Genomic DNA, 26,954 nt, shown 5'->3' with positions numbered 1-26,954 from the left:
TATGAATACTTTATGATTTAATTTGTACCGGAATTTGCACTTGCAGGAAGGAAGCAGACCCGGGGATCAGCAGAGCTGCCTAAAGAAAGAAACCGGGCGCTGATGATCGGCATGAAAAAGAGTGTTTTTTTTTCGGACATCTTATCTGATATGAAGAATTACAGGCACATATGGGAAGGCAGAGGGTCATTCGTTAACACATAAAACAAGGCCTTCTCAGGTGAACAGAACACGTTCGTGTGAGTGGGCACTTTTCTTAGGTAAAAAGGGGCACTGATACGAGAAAGGGCACCTCATGGCAAAAAGGCACTTGCTAATGTTATAAGACGGATCATTCTCAGGTGAAAGGGGCACATGGAAGGCCCAGGGGAACTGAGTCGAGACAGGGCGCCAAAGGAGCACTTGCTCAGAAATAAAATGGGTCCTTCTCAGGTGAAAGGGGCATAGAACATGTTCGTGAGGGACACTTTTCTTGGGTAAAAAGGGCACTGATAGAAAGGGCACCACCTATAAGATGGCAAAATAGGGCACTTGCTAACGGAATTTTTACATTATAAATTTCAATTGTGCCTCAGGGGGGGGGGGCACGGGCTGGCTTTGCCCCCCGCCCTTCCCTGGATCCGCTACTGCCTGAAAGTTTCGCTTTTTGGTTGTTCCCCTTCCTTAGTTTCTTCACCTGAAATTCCTTATTTTCTTCACTTTTTTCCTTTTTGTTTGCTTAAAGGACAAGTCCACCCCAACAAAAACTTGATTTGAATAAAAAGAGAAAAATTCAAGAACTATAACATTGAAAATTTCATCAAAATCGGATGTAAACTAAGAAAGTTATGACATTTTAAATTTTCGCTTATTTTTAACAAAACAGTTATATGAACGAGCCAGTTACAGCCAAATGAGAGAGTCGATGATGTCACTCACTATTTCTTTTGTTTTTTATTATTTGAAATATGAAATATTTTTATTTTCTCTTCATTGTCATGTGAAATGAAGTTTCATTCCTCCCTGAACACGTGGAATTCCACTTATTTTAACATTTTGTGCTTCAGGCAAGGAGGTCCTAATCATCAAATTCGTAAAAATTGAAATAATGTACAATTCAAACAATAAAAAACAAAAGAAATAGTGAGTGAGTGACATCATCGACTCTCTCATTTGGATGTAACTGGCTCGTTCATGTAACTATTTTGTTCAAAATAAGCGAAACTTTGAAATGTCATAACTTTCTTATTTTACATCCGATTTTGATGAAATCTTCAGCATTGTGCTTGTCTGATTTTTCTCTATTGATTCAAATCAACATTTTTCTGAGGTGGACTTGACCTTTAAATATCCTTTTGAATTTTTATCACTGTTTCATCTCTTTCTCCTTCCCTCCTTTTATTTCTAAGTCTTATCTTATTGCATCTCCTTTCTCCCTTTACTTATTTTCTTTACTGCCAATATTTTTTTTTCATTTTTTTTTTTTGGGGGGGAGGACCGTTGATTCCCACAATTTTGTTGCTTTTTAGCAGACTCATATTTTTGTCCCATTTTTTCTTCATTTTACATTCTCCTGTCCTCTAGCTCTATTGCTATCCGATTGCTACTCCCCGAGAAGGGTGTGACATACTCTAGAGCTGACGGTGCAGAGATCGGCCCGCAGCCCCACGGGAGCCCAACATGGGGGGGGGAATCCCAGGGGGACGTGTCCCCCCTACTCAAAACAGTCGGGGGGGTGACACAATATCAAATGTCCCCCTACTATGTAAGAAATACATCATTCAAAATCGAAATAAAACATGTATTTTAGGAGAGATGACCTTACTTTTGGGATGATAACCTTTTTTCTTTTTTTTTGCCTGTCAAATTTATTTCCGTCGAATTGACCTTAAATTTGGGGGTGATACCTTTTTTTAGGGGGGGGGGCCTTGTCAAATATTCTAGCCCCTTGTCCCCCCTACTGCGCTATGATTTACCTGTCTTCATTGCTATTTTTTTTCGTTTTGTTTATCCTTTTCTATTCCTTATTCTTCTGTACCCTCTCGGTGTGCCCTCTTTTCATTTTTTCATCTTCCTGATCCTCCAACTTTAATCCCTCCCCTTTTGTTTTCTTTTACCCCCACCCCTCCCACGTTTTGCTGAAAGTTAGACTTTAACGAAGCGTTTCGAGTGTAGTATTTCCATTGAAGAAAACAAAAAGTGACCCGGAAGAACATTGTCGTCATTTTTAAAGGGCGATTTGTTAAACGCGAAAGCCGGCCGTGTGGTGAGGTAGAAAACGCTGTTATTTCAGTTTTTGACATAATTCGCTGCTGTTTTCACGTTGAAATTGTAACAGCAATGCAGCTATGACAGCCTCGTCAGAAGATATAGCAGGATTACCTCCAGAAGTAATTTGGGAATATCAATTTCGGTTGATTTTAGTCGGGGATTCCACTGTGGGAAAGAGTTCGTTACTGCGCCGTTTCTGCGATGGGAAGTTTGTTGAGGTCTCCGACCCCACGGTGGGAGTGGACTTCTACGCGAGGCTGATTGAGGTGAATGTAAACCCGAAGACCAGAGTCAAGCTGCAGCTGTGGGATACAGCTGGACAAGAAAGATTCAGGTAACAAAAGTAGATGGTTGAGACTTGAGAGTGCTTTTTGATTTGAAAAAGGAATGTCAACTTCTAATTAAACATGCATGAATTAGGCCTAAGGCTTAGCTAATTATAAATTAAGAATAATGTGAAATTATGAAGAAAAAAATGAATTTGTGAGCATGCTGATTAAGCCTTTTAAGCGGACTGAAAAGAAAGAAAAACAAAACACAAAGAAGTTGAATATAGGTCTAGATCTAAATCTAATCACAATTAAGTAAATTAAGGCAAGACCAGTTAGTAGTTACAAATTAGTAAGATGTTTTGTAATTTGAAAGTATCTTTTTTGTTAGTAAACTCTAATTAAGGCAAGCCATGCCTTATTAATGCCAATGTTGCCAGATATTTAATGAATTCTTGAAAAAAAGTGAAATCTGAAATGTCTGGTCTCAATTCAAATATTTTAATTTCTTTAAATAATTTGTTCTGTGTTTCCATTTTGCAGATCAATAACTACATCCTATTACAGGAACTCGGTAGGCGTGATGCTTGTCTATGACATTTCAAACAGACAAAGTTTTGAGAATCTGCAGGAGTGGCTGCTGGAAGCTCAGGAGAACGTTATCTACCCCCACAATACAACATACATGGTGGTGGGTCACAAAACGGACTTGGGAGAGGATATGAGAGAAGTACACAGAGAAGAAGGCGAACGCTTTGCCTTCGCCAACGGGATGAAATTTATAGAAACCTCGGCCAAGGCTTGCACTAACGTCGAAGCAGCTTTCTCGGTCATGGCAAAAGAGATCTATTCCAAATTGGAAGCAGGTGACCTGTGCATCAGGGAGGGATGGGACGGCATCAAGGGTGGATTCGCAATGCCGCGGGAAACGTTGCGGCTAGAAGAACCTACAGAAAAACCCAGGATATGCTGCTAAGAATATGTTTATGTTTTATGTCATTTACGAGAAAATCAATAATTTGTTTTAAAATTATACTTGTGTGCATTTTAATTGTAGTACCAACATGAGCAAGCAGTGTTAACCATTTGTAGCAAAATCCTCAAATTGCATTCTTTATTGTAATGCTAGAATAGTTGAATATTTAATGAATAATGGAGTGAATTGATAAGGCTCTATATGATTTATATGCTGGCATTAACTAATATACATGTACATGTACAGGTGTACCCCCTCATACATACCCCCAAATAAAGCAAATAAAATCAAACAAAATATATATTTTTTTCTTAATTGGAAAATTTGTAGTAATTTTGTCAAGGATGTTCTATGAATACTTCCATATAATGAAATGATAGTTAATAGAAACTTAGAGTCAGTGTGTGTGATGAAGATGCAAAATCCTTTATATGCATATCTCCTATGACATGTAGGCCTGTATGTATTTCTACTGGAAGACATGTTTTTTATATGATTCGGAAGAGAAAAATCTAGAAATTTGGCAGTTCATGAATTCAAGTTATACAAATGGTTAACACTGCATACTATTAAAGTATAATTTTGCTATGTTTTGTACATACTGTACCTGTATTAGGTTTTTTTTTCTACACATTTATTTTGGTGTGTACATGTAGGTCTACTATCAATGTAGTGGCTTAAAGGAACTGTAAGTCCTTCTATCTACCTAGTCATAGCTTCGTCTAGATAAATAATTGCTAATGAAAATAACAACCACATGAGAAATGGTACACTGCTCATTGCTGTATAGGTAATGTGAGTACTTACATACTGTAATATATTTGATGTTTGTATGCAAAAAAAAAAAAAAGAAAATAATTATAAAAGAAGATTTTTGTTTAAGCACAGGAAATGAATACCGGTACCAGGGGTTATACATATAGACTTGCAATTGTGTTTGGCCCCCAAAATTCAATAGATATATGGACAACTAAAACATTCCATAGATGTTCTAATAATTTTGTATTCAAAACTGTTCCAAATAATCTAAAGTTCTTTTTTTTTAAAGTAAAAAGAAAAAAAATAAAGGCCTACTGGTACATATTTTGGTTTCTAAATCCATCTAGAACCAAATCCCAGATGTACACACCTGACACCATGAAATGAATACTCTGGTTTAAAGGTGCTTTCTAATTCAGTTACTCCTATCGTAATTTTCTTCAGCAAATTTTGCCATCGAGCTGACACGTTTCTTCAAAAGAAAAGTATGTAATATGTGTGTGTAGATTTTTGGATATTTCAGACTTTCTAGCTTACTGTACTTGTCATTCAAAAGCGTAGTCCAATTTGTGATGTATTTAGAAAAAAAAGAAAACCAGCGATTCATCCATTTAAGTCTGTACAGCGGTCTGAAGGAAAGTAGTGCTTCATGGTGATTAACAGATGGAAGAAAACATACATGTAATACAGTTTGAATGTACATGACAAAAGTGCTATCAATTTGCATTCTGAAACCATACGGCCTGAATGCACAAAGGTGGTTTTGAAAACCCAAGGATGAGTCCATGGTTTATCAGATTTCCTGTATAAATTACGCTTAATTAAGCACGTATCGGGCGCGTGTATAAAACATGTCCAATGCTGATGCGCGCATTTGTCACAGTGCGCAAAATTGACGCCTGTTACCATGGTTAGATACGCTTTTTTATTCATGAGTCCACTGTTTGAAGAGTGGACTCATGAATAAAAACAGTGGACTTCATGAATAAAGTAGCGTATCTAACCATGATGGTAACAGGCGTCAATTTTGCGCACTGTGACAAATGCGCGCATCAGCATTGGACATGTTTTATACACACGCCTGATACGCACTAAATTAAGTGTAAACCATAGACTCAACCTTGGGTTTTCAAAACCACCTTTGTGAATTCGGGCCTACTTGTTCTGTCTAGTAAATTTGACTTATTTATACCCAGGCACATTTCAGATGTATTGTATAGTGTGTACATGTACATTCATCCAGTGCATGCAATAACTTGCAGAATTATTCTAATGTACATGTACCCTTTCATTTCGTCGCACGCACCACAAACCATCCTCTCTGCGCGCTTCGATGCGAAAGTTAGTTTTGCAGAGAACTCATTTAAAAAAAGGTTTTTTAAAACCAGCAATAAATGCACCTACAAGGAGAGCAAATTATTTACCCATGTCTTTTTTCGATAGTTCAGGTTCCAAAGTTTCATCCCGTATCTTAACATTTTATTGAAGTGAATTATTTACGCCACGTGGGCATCGTAACAGAGAGGACGGTTCGTGGTGAAATCGCGAGGCGCGATAGCGCACTGAATCTGCGCAGAGAGGACTGTTCGTGGTGCATGTGACGATTTTACAGTTTGAAATGCATCACGCTTGTTCTCCTGGTGTACATGTACATTCTTATTATTTCCATTTTTATCAACTTCAATAGAAAGGCATTCTCCAGTTATATTTAACATTTGGTGTGCGTCATTCATACACTGTGTGCATATTTGGTATGCATCGTGAGTTAGCCTGACCAGATGCCACATACCTGTGACTGAGCTTCTTCCATGTATATTCTTATCCTTTTTTAATTGAAGCCAGGAGTACATGTATGTGTATCATGTCACTTTGCCTGGCATATTCTTGGTACATGTCTTTTAAAAGGTCTGATGATTATTTTTTAAAAGCCTTGTAAAAAGATGAAAAGATTAATTTAATTTTTGATGCATAGGTTTTTGCAATGTATGTGTACTTATTAATGATTATTACAATGCATATTGTGTGTTAGTATTTTGTGTCATAATCTTGTATTGCACATACATGTGCAAGTAGTGTCAATTCTAATGTCAGTTATTAAAGTGGTGTAATGCTTATAATTAAAGATGAAAGTGTTCAGTTTGGATTTAACCATGGGAATGTTTGCTGTTATATGATTGAAATAAATGATATTGGTATTATACAATGATTTATGAAAATTGTGCAATACATACAATTGGAGCAAAGAGTAATGTACAAATGGTATATTCCCTGTTAATGATCACTTGCCAAGAACTTTGAACTCTTGACAGTAATATTTTGAAGAATTCAAACAAATGTGCAACCGTTACCGGTGTTATTTGGGGAGTTAGGTTTAAATTCAAAACTGAATGCTTTACTCATATGGAAAAGTTCATATTCAGTGTTTATGGTGAGAAATGATGAGCAAAAATATAATAATTTTGAATGTTTTACCTTTTAATGTTTTAGCATTTAAAGTTTTTTTTAATGAGGCACATTTTTCACCTGAATAAACATGTATCAGTGGTCCTATTGGCAAGATATCCATGATTGTTTGATCATTATTCATGTTGCCCTGGTGGCATAAATAATTTCTAAAAATATAACATATTTTCCTATTTAATGTGAGCATTTTCATGGAATATTCCAGGTCTTTACTTTTGGCTCCAACTGAACATGAACCATCCATAGGATAGTTGGTCTGTATTTGTGCTAAAAAAGTATGTATTTATACCTTAGTCGTCGATATCTACCTTCTTTGCATGTACCTTATTGCCTTTTAGGTTAACATACGTGGGCATAACTGTATAAAATGTAGGTAGGTTCTTATTTTAAAATTTATAAATTCAAAATTTGTCATGTACATGTACAGAGCAGGAAAGACGTAACTGCCACTTGATATTTTTGATGAATCAAACTTGTGTGAGTGCACGTAGCTGAGCAATGCAAGGTTGCCTGTGTTAACCCATTCCTGACTGGAACCAGATGGTCTCTGTACAAAAGGTATGGGAATTTTCACATTGATTTAAAAAAAAGCAACAACAACAGTATACTCATGAATGTTAATTGCACTTGAAGTAATGTACCAAAATGCAGAATGATAAAACTCAGTATTGTAGCAATTCTGTTTTCAACTGGTAATGAAATTGGGCTGTTTGGAAATTGTTTTGAATTTCCTAAACCTTTCATAAATTTGATGTATATTTCATTGGAATGCCTAACTGTATAACTAAATGTGAAACCATCTTAACCCCATGTGTATTACAGTTGTAAATGTGAATAAAGTACAGAGTAGTTTTAAATGTTGCTATGATAAGGAATATTAAAGGGGAATGAAACCTTTGGAACAAATAGGCTTGTGTAGAAACTGAAAAATCAAAGGATAAGAACAAAGAAAGTTTGAAAAAAATCAGACAAATAGTGAGAAAGTTGAGAGCATTTGAATATTGCAATCACCAATGCTATGGAGATCCTCACATCGGCAATGCGACAAGGATGTGTGATGTCACTGATGAACAACTTTCCCTTTGGTGGACTATAAAATACCCTCAAAATGTCTCTTTGCTTTTTCTTATGATACAAACTCTCTATCCATGATGTATTCTTAAAAAATATGTATTACATGCCCTCATGTAGAAAGAACACATGATCTATGAATAGATGTGATAAAAGAGGCAATTAAGTGAAATATATACTTAAGTAATGGGGAGAGTTGTTCACAAGTGACATCACACATCTTTGTCACATTGCCAATTTGCTATCTCCATAGCATTAGTGATCGCAATATTCAAATGCTCATAACTTTCTCATTATTTGTCTGATTTTTCTCAAACTTTTGTTGATCTGTTTCTTTGATTTTTCTGTTCTCACACAAGCTATCTTGTTCCAATGGTTTCATTCTCCTTTATTGATAATTTCTAATTTGATTATGTAGTTCTTGATATAAGTAGAATTTTTCGATTTCATTTTAAAAATCACATCAGTATGTTAGAGAGATATAGCTCTTGTAGGAAGACAATCATGTGAGGTAAAATATCATGTACAGTTCATGTACGATTACACTCTTTTGCAAAGATGTAGTAATAAAAAAACATAGTGATCACGTCTTGGCATTTTGCCTGAAATTAAAATGAGGATGGATTACTCATTTTTTGTGTAATATTTCTAGTAAAGGTTGTTTTAGAGCAATTTTGTATAAATATTAATTGCTTAATACTTAATTCAAATTAATACCAACAATGATTTAGAATCTACATGGTAAATTCAAGGAGTTGTGTATTGACATACATGTAGATGGTATTGACATATGCCATCAAATGGGGGGGGGGGGGATACACTTCCTAACTAAGGCAAAGATTTATTAGTACACGTTGCTCATTGACTTTATACCACTTAAATGAGTTTTTCCCTTGCCCCCCCCCCCTACACTCATAGTCACACAGGCTACAATGCTCAGAAAGAAAGAAAAGTCTATGGCTGTAATTTCCATTAAAAAAGAAGTCAGTATTTTTATACTGTACTGCACATTGTCAATTGAAACTGAACTGAACATAAAATGTTTGCATTAAAGTTTGTCTTGTGCCCGTTTTCAGGAGTCACAGGCACTGTATGCAGTTCATAAACAGCTTCTCATCCTGCTGTCAGTTTTATTTTCAGCTTAAATGTACAAAGTAGTGATACAAATTCTTTGCATTTGTTTTATTTTGAAACTATTATTTTCTCTACCTCACCTGCTGCTTGTTACCTGTTAAAAAAAGTGCATGCATCAAACTCTGAATGTAATATTTATAGATGTGATCCATTTCACTTTATTCTTTTTATTGTCTTTCTTGACAAATTATTTATTTTTCCTGCTGCAGTATTTTATTTGTTAAAAGGTATTTAGGACTTGCATTGAAGTAGGACAAGAATGCATTTTCATTTTTTTTGGTTTTACATGTAGATTACTATAATGATGCTCTTATAAAAGTTGTGAACGAAGGTCAAAGTTATGCTCCCGTTTCATTAAACTGAGGCTGAAATATAATGTGGAGAATGTTTAATTTTAAATTCAATAGTTTATTGAAATTTGAATTGCATTTGATGATCATACTGATTTTATTACTGGCACTGTGGCACATGATATGCGTAAATTCTATTTTTGTTAAGGAACAGAAGTTACCAGATATAAATAAAAACTAAAAGAAAAGGAGTATAATTCTTGCCTATCCTGTTTTAGAGCTACATGTTCATGTACCAACATAGTATGTGTTTACTTCTGAGTTCAAATACTACATTGTCTAGAATACTACATTGATGATGTTGACAAACCAGATGTACATGTACCTCTATGAAGCATATTGTTTCTTAGATTTTGAAAGATGTTACTATTATTCATTTAAAACTATCATTTTTTTTGTAAGAGCATTTCAATCCCATTGATAGGATTTTATTGCCTCCATCTGTCCATTGCAAGCCAACAACTCAAGAACACAGAGAAGTTGAGGGGTTGAATAAATTTTTAAGTTGACCACCCCCCCTCAAAACAAAAAACAAAGATGACAGTGATTAATAGTTGATGTCAGAAATTATTGCAAAAATCTTACTGCAAAATGACATAAACTTTTCATACTTTTATTTATTATGCATTATATTTGCCAATCTGAAACAAAAATAAATTTGCAAACTATGATTGCATAGTTTTATTTGTTTTCCTCTCCTCTGAAATAACAAGAAATTATATAATGCATGAATTTATGCTTAAACTGGTTAAATATTGATTGGCATTTTGAATCGGCAACTATGCATTTGCAACTGTAAGTATGTGATTCCCCATCCATTTTTTTAATTAAAGATTTGTCCAATACTCTTCACAATTCCATTTAAAGGTAGGAAATATGATTTGCTGCTTGTTGCTTATAATTTCTTGATTTCATTTACTTGGAACTTCACTCTTGTAAGGGATCTCAAACATCATTTTCTGTGTATGGGGAATGATTGCATTTGGGAGATCTAATGTTAATGGGACATGTGTCAATTTATAGTCTTTTAATGTTTGATCCCTTTGATATATTTTTTTGTCACTTCCCTGGATGTAAATAAGATATTTTTTAAAAACAGATGACACATTTTAATCTAATTGTATCATATTTCAGAAAAAAATATGATAGAGTGGTATTTTTATTTGATACCAATTTCTCATAGGTGGTTTTAAGTGCAGTTCAATATTACTAATATGTAAAAGTTAAAAAGTTTTGTGTGATATTTTGAAGGTAATGGTGCATTGTTGTGAGGACTTGTGTGGTAATCCAATTCTTCCTATTATTTCCCCCATTTTCCTCTTGCCCCATGATAGAAATCACTGCTCTTGAGCTGAATATAGATATTTTTAATCAGAATACTGAGTTTTCACAATGTGAATATTGCTAATATGTAACCATGGACTAGGCCTATATGTTAATCATTGTGAAGATGAAGGTTCAATTCCCCCATAGAAGGAAAACATTGCCACTCTATCTCATTTATCCTCTGTCAATTGGAGCATGAATTCCAGATTTTACTTTTATACTTATTGATGGCAATCATCTGAAATGGTTATATGTCAACCTTATATCATGTGCAGAAATAATAAGTTGTAGTGTATGGATCAGGGGCCTGTGACACAAGACTTCATTGACTGATTTTTACAACTCTGTGTAATGACCTAAAATCATATTAATCAAATATGGACAGTTGCTAAGAATTGTGTTATGTGACCCAGGGCCGTATACCAGTATTAAAAATACAGTTTAAGAATATCAGTGACAAATGATCTGTTAGGAATTTTTCCTTGGGCAATCAGAGGGAATCATTTCAGTAGTTTATCACACCATTTGATATGTTGCTTTGTGTAACAGCCCCTATAAAGCCCCCCCCCCCCCTGCATGAGAAATTCCATGTTTATAATGACCCTCATTTCTTTAATCCCTGTTCCACACACTTTGTTGAGGAGAAAGATTAGAGCTGATCACATTAAAAGGAAATGTTGCTGCTCTCCTTACATTAATTACTGGTGTTGCTTTATCTGTAAAATGTATACAGGAAAATACTATTAAAGATTACAATTGCAAATAAAAATCAAGTGTGAAAACTTGACGAAGACTCTTTATACATCTCTAGCCAGAAACATGGTTTGTTTCAAAAGCAGTAACAATTAAGGTGTGTATTGGATAAATTTGGAAGGCTCTTCACTTGCATAAATATTTGTATAATACTCGAAAATGTGGACATATTCGCCGAATGGATATTTCATGGGCGAATTTATTTGCTTAAATTTGTGATTGTTTAAAAAAAACATTTTGATTTCAAGAAATGCAATTTTCTTCGATCACATTTTGTAATTTATTAACTATCTCATAATGGTCTGCATGTGAACACGAATGACATGTTTTTGTTTTTAATTGCTACTTTTTGTTGGTGTTATGGGCGTATTATTTATGCATTGTTCCCTTACAATTAGGTTTTTTGCCCTGACACTGCAACTTAAATGATTATGTACAGTTATATTTACATCTTGATGTGCAGTATATATATGATAATGTCAAAGTAAATTGTGAGCTAAACCAAATGGTTGTAAACTGATCCTGTCTTTTTTTTCTGTTAAACATTGAATGCCAGTGGAATTAGAGCGTGTGTGAGAGAGAGAGAGAGGGGGAGAGAAGGGGGCGCGGGGAGATGGGGGGAGGGGAGAGAAAGAATGAAAGAAAAAGTAAGAGATAAAGAAAGAGGGAGGGAAGGGGCAGGGAAAGAAATGAAAAAGAAGATGGGGACAGGGGGTGTATTTTTTGAAAGTGAATCATCCTATATGGAAAGTTGTTTGAGAAAAGAAGGCTCCCTTCCTCCTCAACTGATTTCTGAAGTATAGAGAGAGGACGATATTGAAATTATTTTCAGTATGACAGACACAATATGTTGGCCTATTTATATTCATCAATATGCAAAATATACACGTGAGAAGGTTCATGAAACAATGGTTGTAGGCCTGTATTTCTTATCACAACAAGTTAAAGTCCATATTTGATTTGAAATCATTATCCTTACATGATTAGTCATTGATACAACGTACGAAATGCTAGCAGTCGTGGGCATGACAAATTTATTCTATCCCGGCCCTGAACCCTCGATGAACTTGAATTAATGAACAAATATGTTAATGGATAAGAAAATAAAAAAAGGTAGTGAATAAAGGAAGAAATGCACATTATACAGGTGAAGTAAAATGCTAAAATAAATGAATGGACAAGTTAGGCATAGATTAATATTAATCTAGAATGATTGGCGGGTTGGTTGATTTCATCATTATTACTGAGGGAAAATTATCATTTTGAATGGATAAATGAATCAATGGAGCAAAATGAATACAGGAATGAAATAAGCTAATAAAAGGGTTAACAGAACAATAATATATTTATAAGAGAACTGCATGGGAGTGATAAGACAAAATACATATTGAACGAATTTGATAAAAATATTCTATATTTATATATATATATATATATATATATATATATATATATATATATATATATATATATATTATAGAGGTCTATTAATCATATTTTTAAAAATCGCATTTCAGTCATGCAATGTAAAAGTATAAGCCTTGCGAATGGGTAAAAACCAAAAGCCCCCCAAAAAAGAATTAAAAAAAAATGAATAACCCCCAGCCAACAAACAAATTAGTTTGAGCATGGACTTGGTTTGCGTCATGACCCCCAAATCAAGGAGGTTACCCATTCCCGAGGCCTATTTCGATACACAATAGCGGGCACAATATACTGTAACAAGAATATGAGATATAAGAGAATTTGAAAAAGGGAATTGGGAGCCTGTCTGAAAATGAAACTCAATTTCTTTGTAGTCCGTAATTTGCTGCTTTCCTGGAGATTCAAACAGCAGTCAATTTCTCTATGCCTCAGAGCAGTTTGCTGAGTGAACACGAGTGTTTTTGCAAACTTGTGTATGCTGCGGAAAATGGCAATAAAAAATATTGATTTAATTATTATGACCATGCAAGAGCACTCGACGTATACGTGGGCGTATACACAGCTATCATGGCATATGTTGTAAAGACATCTTAATTTGTTTGGGTTTGAAGAAGAAGAGAGAGGGAGAGAGAAGGACGAGGAGAGGCCGAGAGAGGCAGAGACAGAAGAGGCAGGGGCAGTGGGGGCTCGATTTTGCTCCTTCTACTCCAATATGGTTCCATTCCACACAAAAAAAAAATGTAGCAACCACGCGTAACAGTTAAAGAGAATGATCACTCTGAAGAAAAGTTTGTTGTAAGAAGTAAGAAAAATATATTGGTGAAGTGTTGAGAGATTTCCATTATTACAATTTAAGTTTTGGATTTATGTACGCTAAACCATCATGTTTTGTAGGCCCCTAATACAATATGCATGAATTTTAATTGTTCGATGGGTTCGTGATGACTTATTTTTTTTAGGAACGGGTGTGAAATATTTTTGTTTATTGATATACTGAAGGTGCAAGACCATTTTAAATTTTCTGAAAAAGACATTTCATTGATTTTTGTTTTGCTATACGATACGTAGGATAGCTGCTCGCATAGACATCAGCCTGATAATCAATATTAAGATTATGATAAATTTTTAAAAATTATTTGATAGATTTTTTTTCAAACCTTCGGCAACTTTAATAATAGTATTTTTCCTGCTATTTTTACAATAAACGTTTTGTCAGGGGTGAACTTCCCCTTGCAGTTGCAAGCTCCGTACGTATTTACATTTTAAATAGGCAGTATGGAAATCCCAATATACTAATAGTTCCCTTTCCCTTATTTTCTTTTTGTAGGCCCCTAATACAATATGCATGAATTTTAATTGTTCGATGGGTTCGTGATGACTTAATTTTTTTAGGAACGGGTGTGAAATATTTTTGTTTATTGATATACTGAAGGTGCAAGACCATTTTAAATTTTCTGAAAAAGACATTTCATTGATTTTTGTTTTGCTATACGATACGTAGGATAGCTGCTCGCATAGACATCAGCCTGATAATCAATATTAAGATTATGATAAATTTTTAAAAATTATTTGATAGATTTTTTTTCAAACCTTCGGCAACTTTAATAATAGTATTTTTCCTGCTATTTTTACAATAAACGTTTTGTCAGGGGTGAACTTCCCCTTGCAGTTGCAAGCTCCGTACGTATTTACATTTTAAATAGGCAGTATGGAAATCCCAATATACTAATAGTTCCCTTTCCCTTATTTTCTCACTCCTTTTATTGATCTTGTTTCTTTTTTCTCCTTTCTTTGTACTTTTTATTATTTTCTCTTATTTTTGCTCGATAGGCCCCTATTTATTTTATTCATTAATCATTTGATTATGTTTAATAAATACAAATTAGTTTATAAATCTATGATCGTTCATTCATTTTTCTTCATCTTTTTTGTAACTAGGCCTATATTTTTTCCTCCTATTTTGAGGGGGGGGGGGGAGGAATATGCGTTTAATTGGCTAATTTAATGTTCAATTTATTCATTACACTGTAACTCGATCACTCAATGATATCTTAATTTTTTTCTTTTGATTATGATTATTGTTATTACTGTTATCATTATTATTATTATTATTATTATCATTATTATTATTATTATTTTTTTTTGGGGGGTTGACATAGATATTTTGGTAAAGGGCTGGGCTGGGGTATATAGGGTACCATTCTATGAGATGGGGTCACAAAATTGGGGCCATGCAACAAAACTGGTTATCTCGATTACGATTTGGTCAAGATCAAAATTATCATCGACGGATCTATCTTCAGGAGCAGATAGATACCTAGGCCTAGCCCAACTTGCCAAGGCTAGGCTAGGTCAGTAACGGGGTCAGTAAGGTCAAGTTCAACACCAAAAACACAGGTTAACAAAAGTAGATAGCCTAGGAACGCAACGGCTGAATCATGAATGCAGAAACTTTTGATATTCCACGAATATCAGCTCCATCTGACCAGGACTTTAGAACAAACTACCTGCGAAAAGGTTCGTTATTTTCGATGTATCTTAAATTCTAAATGAGTCAGTATACTACTACTTTCATTCTTCGATACAGTCCGTGTGATATATTCGTGTTGAGTCAGTGTGCATATTTTTGTACAGACCCACTTATACGTAATCTTGTTGGGTCTAACGTCTTGAACTTTGATACTACTAGTCTGTGCTGAACTGAGGCACTCCTAGTACCAATGAACTGAGGACACCTTTCTTATTAATTATATTACTTTATTACCTTTAGTATAGTTTACTTTCAGGTTTATTATTGCAATCTACATCTCACAACTGATCTCTATTTGATTTCTTCCCAATCCAACAGTTGCTTGCACTTTTTTTTGTATACATCATGTAGGCCTACATGTAGACAGCTGGCAGCCGTCTGGTTCGAGGAATTTTTTAACATTTTTTTTTTTAATTCTCCTCGTACACAGACGGCTCGCTATCGTGCAGCCACCATTAGGGGACTTGCAATGCAAAATCCCCCGTCGGGGCTCTTCAATTTTTGTCTTTAATGAATAAAAAAATTGACAATTATTGCGACCAAAATGCAAATTAATATTCCCTCTTGGCATTAATTGCCAAAAAACTGAGAAAAATCAAGTTAAAAGGAACAAAAACAGTGACTTACCTCGGCTGTCACGCAAATTCACTTCCCCGTTTTGTCCGATCTTAAGTACATAAACATATGGCCATTGAGTCCCCTGTACAGATCGCGCTAGAACTTCGGTCTCTGTATTTGGTGACTGAAGCCAACGGAGTTCAGCTGAACAACCAACATAACAGAGACCGAAGCTTTTGGTCTAGCCTACATGTAGTTTTGTCTTTTGATTTCTTCATGTCATGAAATGAATTTCCAGGCAAAGTTTCTTTGGCTTTGCTATTTAACCTAAACTTTAAATTCAGTTAGTTTCTCAGCATATATACCCATAACATGGAATCTGGAATTTTTGGGCAATTTAAGCTATTTTGTGAATATACCAATTTCATTGAAAATGTACAAAATTTTTCCCCATAAAAATGATTAGTCAACTCACAACTGAGCAACTAAAACTAGAGTTATTCTACTTCATTTCATGTCTCTAAAACAAATCGTTTTATGAGAGAGTGAGGTGAGAGTGTGTATGCATCTTTCACCTTTGCTCTGTCAGTTTGTGATCAAAATTATTGCTTGCCAATGAAAATGCTGGTATTTTCAGAAACACAAAATTAGAAATTCTTCTCCCACTACCACCAGCACTAGGATGTCGACCCAGTGCTTGGAGCCATGGATGTTCACTTTGCCCACATTCTCTGTCTTATTTTCAAACAATTCACATTCCAATGTTGTCAAATCAATTTCTGTCCAAAAGAATTAAGTGTAGTACTTTCAAAGAGTAAAGAATTTTACAGAACAAGTATACCCAGTTGTTGTGTGTCCGGACAGGTTGTGTGTCCGGACGATCAATTTTAGAAAGTCATTTTGAAAAAAATACCAGCAAAGTTTCATCAATTTTTGGTACAATATGTTAGAAAATATTATAGAGAACAAAATAGATGATGATTGCAACTACTGAATTCATATTTTTAGTGTGATCCAAAGACAAAAAAAGAAGGCTTCAAAAATATAAAGTGTGCGGACACCCGACCCCCCATCCTAATACAAGATTTAGCATTACAGTTTAAAGAAATATGTCACTTTTCTTTACAACATTAACACACAAACAAAAAGTAAGAAACAATAACAATTATAGTCAAATGAGACAGACATACCTGGTTGCAAAAGAACCTGCAAGGAATTGGATAAGCACCACTAAAGCACTATACCCTTGTATCCAATGTTAGGTGTTCCAGTTGTTATAACAGATGTAGCAGACAAATGGCCTGCATCACAATGGACTCTAGATGAGCTTTCAAGAAAGGCGGGACATAATAAGGCATTTATTAGGCAACAAACTGACAAGGAATCATATAAGGTATGCGTTGAGGGACAGATTGGCAAACTTATTTGTCAACAATTGAAATTCTACTTTGCATGCCCAAAGCAATGCTATTTGGGCAACAGACTGATGTATGCAGGCCTAATTGAAATAAAGTTTGCGATCCTATCAAGCCAATAGCATCGCTCATTCTGATCACTACTCTATGAAAATTGAAATAAGATATATGATGGCTTGCTGGCCTGCCCAGAGGGTCGTATATCTGGGTGGTAAATTAACTAGGATTCATTTTTGTACTTTTTGTGCTAACTACGGGTTGATTTATTTCAGTTTATTCATTTCATTCCTATTCATTTTCAACATATAGAATTAAATAAATTATGATTATTTATATTTATATATTATTACCTGCCATAGGTCTATTGCTAGTGATTTGTAAAATTCTAAATACTTTTTTTGCTTTGGAAGTGTAACCTGTCTAGGCACATTTTTGGAAGATATCTCAGATATTGTGATTGATGCTTGAAGATGTCCCCATTGTCAGATCCTCCAAATCTAAAAGGGGTCCACCTTACAAAACAATGCCTCAGGCATACCAAAGAAACCGACTCCAATTTGATCAATGACTTGCCATTGGAAAACAATATTACAGCTCAGGGGTCTGTTTCATAAAACTTGTTTTAACAACAACAGTTAAAAACTATTGAAATTATTTAATCTGGTTGGCTGATAGTAAATTTGTTATAGAAATTGTTTTTTTGTTATTATAACAAGTCTTTATGTAAGAGACACTAGTCAATCTGGAGTTGGTTTAAGTTAATTCAATGCAGATAACAGAAATTGCAGTTATTTATAGTAGTACTCACTACTTCTCTTTTCTTACATATTTTTTCTATCACAGGTTGGTAAATCATACAGCATAAGGGAAAGTCCCTTGAGGGACTATATCGATGACATCAGAGCTGAAAACAGCAGAGCAAGGAGTTCTTACCTGGCGGTGCAGAATATTCGCAGCACATTTCCTGAGTTAGAGGTATACTATGAATATATTCTGATATAGTAGTTTCTTTGCCTTTTGGTGTTTTTGCTAATGTAAAGGTGGTATCGTTGGAGGATACTTGATTCATTCGCTATTTACTCCATTTCAAAGTTTATAGGGAAATTAATCACATTGAAAATGACATTCCTTGTGATTTGGGCAGGGATTACATTCAAGAATATTTTCATGTTCATTAGTAATAAAGGTATTAAAGGGTTGGACAAAATATTTCCAGAGCAAATTGAGGGACTACAAGGAAAGGTTGTGTAATTAGTTACCAATGTTGATTAAGATCCTTATTAATATATCAGACTAAATTGAAATTCCATTAATAAAATTCTTAGTAAATACATGTAGCAACCTGCTTTGATTGTTGGAAATCCTAGCTTTTTTTTTTACCTCAACAAAGGTGACAGGATACAGCTTAACTTGATATGTTGGCTCATGAAAGACTAGGTAAAACAAGATAGTAACAACTAGGGCTGGGACTAAAACCCGGGTACCCGGGTCCCGCCCGTAAGCGTCGGGTACCCGGGTAGAAAAATCAATACCCGATACCCGAAAATTGCTCACCAGTATAACGTACATTTGATTTGTATTGCGTAGTGTAAGACATTATTGTAAACTCATCACAAAAGTACACAAGTCTCATTTTGAATCTCACCAATTACCCTCGAAATATCCATAAATATACTAGTTTTTCAAGTGATGATGATGTGACTGAGATCGTTCAATCGTCGCCATGTTTCTTTTGCAGCGCAGTGACGTCATCCAGCCACTGCGACGCAAGCCAATTATGAATGAAAATATAGTAAGCATGCGCATTGCAAGCCTTAGCCCCACGCAGTATTCTGTCAAAACAAGTCTGCAATACTCTGTCACCTCGTACCAAAATCGACCTAGAATTCCACTTTCCTTTATTTCATATGAATTATGAAAGGTATTCTCAGAGGATCTGTTTTCTCACCGATACCACGCAAGGTAAAATTTTATTACTTCTTGCTTTTCCGTCAAAATCTTACGAAGTAGCGTCGATGTTGCATCGTGTTTGTGAGTTTGTAAAATCTATCGCTACGTGAACAAAGTCAATTGATTTCCGGGTTTCGGAGCATACGAGGCGCCAGCCAATCACGTTCTTGATACCATTTTCAGTTCATCATAAACCGAAAATGGTAACACGATCGTGATTGGCTGGCGCATTTGACGCTCCGAAACCCGGAAATCAATTGGCTTTGTTAACGTAGCGATAGATTCTACATCTTCACGAACACGACTAATATCGACGCTATACTTCGTAAGATTTTGACGGAAAAGCAAAAAGTAATAAAAATTTGCTTACCTGTGCGGTATCGGTGAGAAAACAGATCCTCTGAGAATACCTTTTATAATTCATATAAAATATAGAAAAGTGGAATTCTAGGTCGATTTTGGTACGAGGTGACAGAGTATTGCAGACTTGTTTCGATAGAATACTGCGTGGCGCACGGGAGGCTTGCAATGCGCATGCTTACTATATTTTCATTCATAAATTGGCTTGCATCGCATTGGCTTGATGACGTCACCTATGGGGTTTTTCCACCAGTCATATTTCGAGCGACATGATTTTCGGGTACCCGGGTACCCGCCCGAAAATTACCACGGGTACCCGAAAAGAAAAAAACCCGAAAGTCCCAGGCCTAGTAACAACAAGAGCAAACCTTTAATAGGAATGATAATTTACACCATTTTTATGAACAGTTACTACACTGGAAATGAGCTCTGGGGAGCATTTCATGAAAGGACTTGTTAGACATTTAATCCGACAAGTCTTGTTTTTTTCTGACAGTTGCCATAGGAACTCAGCTTCTCACCCAATAAAAACAAGGAGAGTTGTCAGATCTGGGCCTCGTCTGTCGAAGAGTTATGCTTGATCCGATCAATCGTAACTATGGACGGCCATCAATGTCAACACCTATTATGCATTTTTATTAAAAATATTTTCTAGCTATGATGTGTATTCATGCATTCATTGCTTTCTTGAAAATTCACTGCACTTCTCTTTGCATACAGAGGACATTTTGCAAGTTTTTTATAGAAAAAAATTATGGCACTGATGGATTTCCACAGTTACGATTGATCGGATCAATCGTACCTCTTTATAAGACGGAGCCCAGACAATTTGTCAGATTAACTTTTTTTTTTATGAAACACCCCCTGGTCTTCTTGAAAATTCAAATCTAAGTTGATTTAAACAAACTGACTTGGAGCCTAGTATAAGCAAATAGAATCATACTGTATTAATGGTTTCATACTAATAAGTTTTGTTTTCTCTATTAATGATTTCATTGCTTATTCTGTGATTTAAATTCTTTTACTCCTTTGTTGTTGTATACTTGTATGAATTGAATTGAATGATATCTCCACAGGCTGATATCGACATACCCGGATACGTTGAAAAGTTACATGGTGGTCCATATCTCTGGATTGCCATGAAAGGACATTATGGTAATTATAGAAATGATGCACCACGCCGTACACCGGGGTACCGTAGTACACCGGGGTACGACGTGCAGCGCCACCTCGTGTTGTAATAGTGTACGGTTACATTGTTGTCATGGTGATCACGGTTGTACGATCGGTGCGACAATCATGACAATGAATGGGGACAATGATCACAACGCCTATTTCCTTTCTTTGATACAATCTAATGCCAATAATAGTAAACAAATTATGTTATACTTAAGAATTTAAGTATACTTTTCGACAGCTAACTTACATAAGATCAATAATGACAACTACAGGTATCATTATTGAACAGTGAAGATTAGAACAGAACATGAAAATTAGAATAAAGTTATAAAATTAGAATAAAGTTATCATTTGCATGCATTAATTGTTACATAAGATCACTAAAAAGAAAGAAAAAATCTGTACAAGACATTAAAATATACTTGTACACATTTTTTGGTAACCCAGGGTACAGCGCAAAAAATAAAATAAATAAGTCAACAAATTGGCGGATTATTATTTGGTACCCCAGGGTACCAAATACTGCATCAAATGTACAACATCTCCATACCTGTTTATCATTCTTATGATATACATTTATATCTCCACTCTAATTTTGCATTCCATTTGAAACAATGTGACTAATTGAATGTTGAAGGCTTGCTTGGGAAGATTGAATGATTTTAAGACACCTGTGGCTATCACCCAGTGAATTTGATCAAATGCTTGATCTGAAAAATTCTGCACCAGGCTCCTGCAGAGCTGCCAACCAGTACTAATTTTCAGTATTTAGTACTTCAAGGTCAAGTCCACCTCAGAAAAATGTTGATTTGAATCGATAGAGAAAAATCAGACAAGCACAATGCTGAAGATTTCATCAAAATCGGATGTAAAATAAGAAAGTTATGACATTTCAAAGTTTCGCTTATTTTTAACAAAATAGTTATATGAACGAGCCAGTTAGATCCAAATGAGAGAGTTGATGATGTCACTCACTCACTATTTCTTTTGTTTTTTATTGTTTGAATTATACAATATTTCAATTTTTACGAATTTGACGATTGGGACCTCCTTGCCTGAAGCACAAAATGTTAAAATAATTGAATTCCACGTGTTCAGGTAGGAATGAAACTTCATTTCACATGACAAAGACGAGAAAATCAAAATATTTCATATTTCAAACAATAAAAAACAAAAGAAATAGTGAGTGAATGACATCATCAACTCTCGCATTTGGATGTAGCTGGCTCGTTCATATAACTGTTTTTGTGAAATGAAGCGAAATTTTGAAATGTCATAACTTTCTTATTTTACATCCGATTTTGATGAAATTTTTAGTGTTAAGCTTGTTGATTTTTTCTCTTTTTATTCAAATCAAGTTTTTGTTGGGGTGGACTTGTCCTTTCAAAATGAGAAGAATACTGATGGTTTCGTGCAAAAAATGCTGATTTCTGAAGTTTCAGTCTTACGTGTTGTGCAATGGTATTTGTTTGAAAATACTGATTTCCTCACCAAAATACTGATTTTCAGCATTTAAAATACTGAAATGTTTGTGTTCAGGTTGGCAACTCTGCTCCTGCACATAGAAATGTATGTATGAAAAAACACACAAATGTTTCAGACATTTTAAGTGGATGTTTGTCATGTTCGAATGTTTTTACAGTGGAAGAGCACTCATTTACATTGGATCCTTATTACTAAAATCTTTGTCCAAAATGAAAATAAAAAGAACTTCAGAACTAATCAGTATTTTCGCCATTCCCACAACAGTAAATTCTCTTTAACTTTCTTCACATTCCATAGAATATGCTGCTCCATCAGCTGGTACCCATTACTCTGCTGTGCAAACCTTCACTCCATTTACAATGACTTGGGGATTTCAGGCCCAAATTAAAACAGAAATTTTTTGATGTGCTAGTCTTTAGTCAAGACACACTTGATGATAAAAGTTACAGAGTCTCTGCCTGCAAACTAGGTGTCAGTCTGCAGCTTTGGTACATTACAGGCAAATGCACTCTTGTTAATTTACTGAAATTTCATTACTGTTTGATTTTGCCTTTTTATTCATTACAGAATTTTGTCACTTTGATCCAGATGATGGTCTTCTTGTCATCTTGAATGGTTCTAAGAGGGTCAAGCTATATGGGTGTGACATTCAACCTTTGTACCCTAACCCGCTGGGGTCAAGAGGTCGTACTATTCAGGCACAGGTCAACTGCGATACACCGGACCTAAAAGCTTTTCCCAAGTTTAAAGGGGTGCAGTGTCACCAGTGTACTCTGAATGCTGGAGAAATGTAAGTAGTCTCCTCATTTCCAATAATTGTTTAATATGTGTGATTTCAAATATTTTGTACATTTCAAATTTTACCATATCAGGTGGGGTTTTATGAAGCTGTTTGTAAGTTATGCACGACTTCAATTGCCATGATAAGTAAATTTTTGAAGTATGAGCAGCACCATTATGAATCATCACCAATGTGTGTATTTTAGTTTTGTCAGACGTGTATCAATCAGATATGATTATTTACGTCTGGGACCGACCTTTCACGTCACCATCCGAAAGACGTCACCAGGGTTCGAACCTCGAACCTCTGCATCAATTTGTAACTTTCCCACAGCTTGGATTACAGGCGCACGCCACAACGCCCAGTTGAATATTTTACATGAATATATTCATGTAAAATAATAATAATATTCCGCATTTATATAGCGCTTAATACATCGGAACGACGTCTCTAAGCACTTTACAGACATGGTACGATATGACAAATAGCATATTATATGGAAGCAGACATTTACAAACCATTGACAATGGCTTTGTGAGAATAGATGTTTTGGCATGATGGTACAAAAATAAAAGCAGTTGCAAGAATCACTGATTTCATGAGAAAATCTGTAAAACCAAGGTTAATTGTGATTATATCTTCATAGATAAGATCTGCTACATTTCTGTTGACTGAACTTTGTGAAATAATGAAATCTAAAGCTTTATAATGATCATATATTTTTGCAATTGCACATTTTTATCTATATATGAAATGATAGGTCTTGCTGCAATCAACATTCATTATATTCCAATTACATTTCCAAAGTTATCAAGCTGTCAAAGGTCAGAAAATCGCCTATGAAAAAAAATATTGGGAAAATTATGTATTTTTGTACATATTTTGTCAAGTAATGCAAACTATTTTCCTTTTTCTCAGGTTATTTATTCCTGCTTTCTGGTGGCATCAAGTGACTTCTCTAGAAATGACTATCTCTATCAATTTCTTCTATGGTGATGCTGGAGATAATATCTACCTAACAAAGATTATGGTGAGATAATACAATTTCATTTTTTCCCTATCCATGGGAATGTGAAAGCTAGGACTGCAAGATATGAAAATTAAATTGTTATTGTTAATGTTTAACTCTAGTGAATAAACAGTATTGGGTCGATGGTATATCGCCTATCATGATATTTTTAGCGATTGAGCTATAATAATAATAATAATACATAAGATTTATATAGCGAACTTTCCATCTTGATTAGATGCTCAAGGCGCTTCAGAGCAGAACAAAATCTATTTACGTATACATGTAAATAGTCTGAACAATAAGTCAATGTCTATCAAAAAACACTTTTGTAAAGGTATGTTTTCAGGTTGCCCTTGAAGGTGGTCACTGAAGTCTGGGTTTTCAAACTGTGTGGGAGAGAATTCCACAGGCTAGGTCCTGCATGAGCAAAGGCCCGCTCCCAGCATGATTTCTTAGCAACTGGAATTTGAATCAGTGTGTATCAGGCAAACATTATTTCCTTGAGATGCAATGAGAGAAAAACACTGCCATTGCATAATTGTACTTCCCTCAAAATAACCTAGGTCACACAGGAAAAGGGTCATTAAGGATGTCATTCCTAACCCTTATTTTTTTCTTGCATCTCCATTTTGTCAGCTCTTTGTATTGATATCACAAAATATATCAAGCATTTCAGAGTATCACATAGCCGTTTATGCGTGACCTATGACCCGTTAGTGCTCTTGTGCTTATGAGATTCCCCAGCTTTTCCCAATCTTTTCAACAAAATTGTGATGAATTTCCTAAGAACCTAATCACATTTTTGACAACCAATAAGCTTTTCATGATGGTGCTTATTAACAAGAATTTAAATCTATGATAAAGATCACATCTCAACTTCAGCTGATGGAATAAAAATGGGAAGAAACAGATTGAAATGTGTTGAATGTTTCTGTGACTTTTTCCTCTTATTTTCTGATTTCAGGAGCCCATGAGATGGCAGGCCTTCTCCCACTGGTTCCTCAACATCGTGGAGCAGAACAGACCGTTTGAGTCCTTCCAGCGAGTCTTGGAGAACCTCCCTGATAGCCTTAGGAGCTTCTTTCTCAAGACATGGCATGAGAAACCATCACAGGACCAGCAAGATAGACTAGTGAAACTGGTCCTGGAACACCTTAATTTGGACTCTATCCCTGTAGGTTCAGTAAGGACTAGTAAGCACCCGCCGGTGATGAAAATCAGGGGTCTACTCTGGCGGAAATGAAAGATTATTGACGAATTAAGAGAGGCAATATTAGTACTGTCTGGTCCTAGAACTCTCTCTATGGACTCTACCCCCTGAAGGCTCACCTAGGACTAGTAAACACCTGCCAGTGATGAAAGTCAGGGGTCCACTTTGGCGGAAATCAGGGCCCGCCTTACGAGTTACGATTGATCCAATTAATCGTAATTCTATGGAAATCCACCATGTCATAATTTTTTCTACAGGAAATTTTCACAATGTCTTTTGTAACCAAAGAGAAACACAGTGAATTTTCAAGGAAACGATGAATACATCATAGCTAGAAAATATTTTGAACAAACATGCAAAATAGATGTTGACGTTGTTGGCCGCCCATAGTTGCGATTGATCAGATCAATTGCAACTCTTTGTAAGACAGGGCCTTGATGAATTCAGATGAGATGCAATATATGTACAGATGTCATCTGCTGGTGGTTATTAACTAGTCTGTCAACTTGGACACTGAGTACCATGATTGCCAAGTACACAGCCCCAACCTTGAAGATTGCAGAATTGTCATTGGCTGATGGTGAAGCACTCTTGAGCTGTGGCAAATTGTTATCTTGATACTCAATGCATTAGCCAATGAAAGAGACATAATTTGTATTTTCAAGAACTCACAGTTTTGAAGAATATTGTCAAAAAAACTGCAGAACAACTCATCTTTAGCAGAAATGTCAGTTCTGGTAGCGGTCAGTCTCAAGTGGAGTGTGAACAAAATCCAAAAATTCAAAATCTGTAAAATGGTCATTTAAGCGTTTGTATGCAAACAAGAGTGGAATGCCTCTGGCCGTCTCACCTGACTTTGAAAACTACTATAACTCGCACAAGATGTTCAGTGATACTTGGTTATTCTTATTTCCATGTTTTATGAATTAGACCAATACACTTACAGAGATAGGATGGTAATTCAACAAATACCCCCAATGCAGCCAAAGTTCATTGATCTCACATGACCTTTGACCTTGATCATGTGACCTGAAACTTGCACAAGATATTCAGTGATACTTGATTACTCTTAGGTCCAAGTTTCAAAAGTCAGATCAATAAACTTGCAAAGTTATGATAGTAGTTCAACAGATACCCCAATTATGGCCAAAGTTCATTGACCTTTGACCCTGGTCATGTGACCTAAAATGCGCACAGGATGTTCAGTGATACTTGATTACTCTTATGTCCAAGTTTTATGAACTAGACCAACACACTTTCAAAGTTATGATGGTAATTCAACAAATACCCCAATTCGGCCAAAGTTCATTGACCCTAAATGACCTTTGACCTTGATCATGTGACCTGAAACTTGCACAGGATGTTCAGTGATACTTGATTAACCTTATGGCCAAGTTTCATGAACTAGGTCCATATACTTTCTAAGTTATGATGACATTTCAAAAACTTAACCTCAGGTTAAGATTTTGATGTTGATTCCCCCAACATGGCCTAAGTTCATTGACCCTAAATGACCTTTGACCTTGGTCATGTGACATGAAACTCTAATAGGATGTTCAGTAATACTTGATTAACCTTATGGCCAAGTTTCATGAACTAGGTCCATATACTTTCTAAGTTATGATGTCATTTAAAAAACTTAACCTCAGGTTAAGATTTGATGTTGGCGCCTATAGTCTCACTCTGCTATGCAGGTGA

At 35.3% G+C, this 26,954-nt stretch overlaps 2 protein-coding genes across 2 annotated transcripts; both read left to right on the top strand.

Annotated features, from left to right (window-relative positions):
- The first annotated feature begins 2,202 nt into the window (after window positions 1–2,202).
- Window positions 2,203–4,827, top strand: LOC121413843 (ras-related protein Rab-39B-like). Its single transcript, XM_041606813.1, has 2 exons — window positions 2,203–2,584; window positions 3,063–4,827. The coding sequence occupies exons 1-2, from the start codon at window positions 2,328–2,330 to the stop codon at window positions 3,493–3,495; spliced, it is 690 nt and encodes a 229-aa protein (XP_041462747.1). The 5' UTR covers window positions 2,203–2,327; the 3' UTR covers window positions 3,496–4,827.
- Window positions 4,828–15,194: 10,367 nt separating this feature from the next.
- LOC121413842 (bifunctional peptidase and arginyl-hydroxylase JMJD5-like) lies at window positions 15,195–26,075 on the top strand. The gene is made up of 7 exons (XM_041606812.1): window positions 15,195–15,293; window positions 17,127–17,257; window positions 18,123–18,254; window positions 20,666–20,744; window positions 22,821–23,043; window positions 23,953–24,064; window positions 25,011–26,075. Exons 1-7 carry the CDS (start codon window positions 15,215–15,217, stop codon window positions 25,287–25,289), a joined length of 1,035 nt encoding a protein of 344 aa, XP_041462746.1. The 5' UTR covers window positions 15,195–15,214; the 3' UTR covers window positions 25,290–26,075.
- Window positions 26,076–26,954: the final 879 nt, after the last annotated feature.

The sequence above is a fragment of the Lytechinus variegatus genome, chromosome 4 (genome assembly GCF_018143015.1).
Source record: "Lytechinus variegatus isolate NC3 chromosome 4, Lvar_3.0, whole genome shotgun sequence".
In the NCBI taxonomy this organism is placed as follows: Eukaryota; Metazoa; Echinodermata; class Echinoidea; order Temnopleuroida; family Toxopneustidae; genus Lytechinus; species Lytechinus variegatus.
This window is presented reverse-complemented; position numbering and strand designations above follow the sequence as displayed.

What these genes read in the sequence shown, in the direction of transcription:
- LOC121413843 (XM_041606813.1), top strand. Translation starts at nt 2,328, where the DNA reads ATGACAGCCTCGTCAGAAGATATAGCAGGATTACCTCCAGAAGTAATT. An exon ending in GCTGGACAAGAAAGATTCAG is followed by an intron (nt 2,585 to 3,062) that starts GTAACAAAAGTA and finishes TCCATTTTGCAG; the next exon opens with ATCAATAACTACATCCTATT.
- LOC121413842 (XM_041606812.1), top strand. Translation starts at nt 15,215, where the DNA reads ATGAATGCAGAAACTTTTGATATTCCACGAATATCAGCTCCATCTGAC. An exon ending in AACAAACTACCTGCGAAAAG is followed by an intron (nt 15,294 to 17,126) that starts GTTCGTTATTTT and finishes ATCCAATGTTAG; the next exon opens with GTGTTCCAGTTGTTATAACA. An exon ending in TGCCATGAAAGGACATTATG is followed by an intron (nt 20,745 to 22,820) that starts GTAATTATAGAA and finishes TATTCATTACAG; the next exon opens with AATTTTGTCACTTTGATCCA.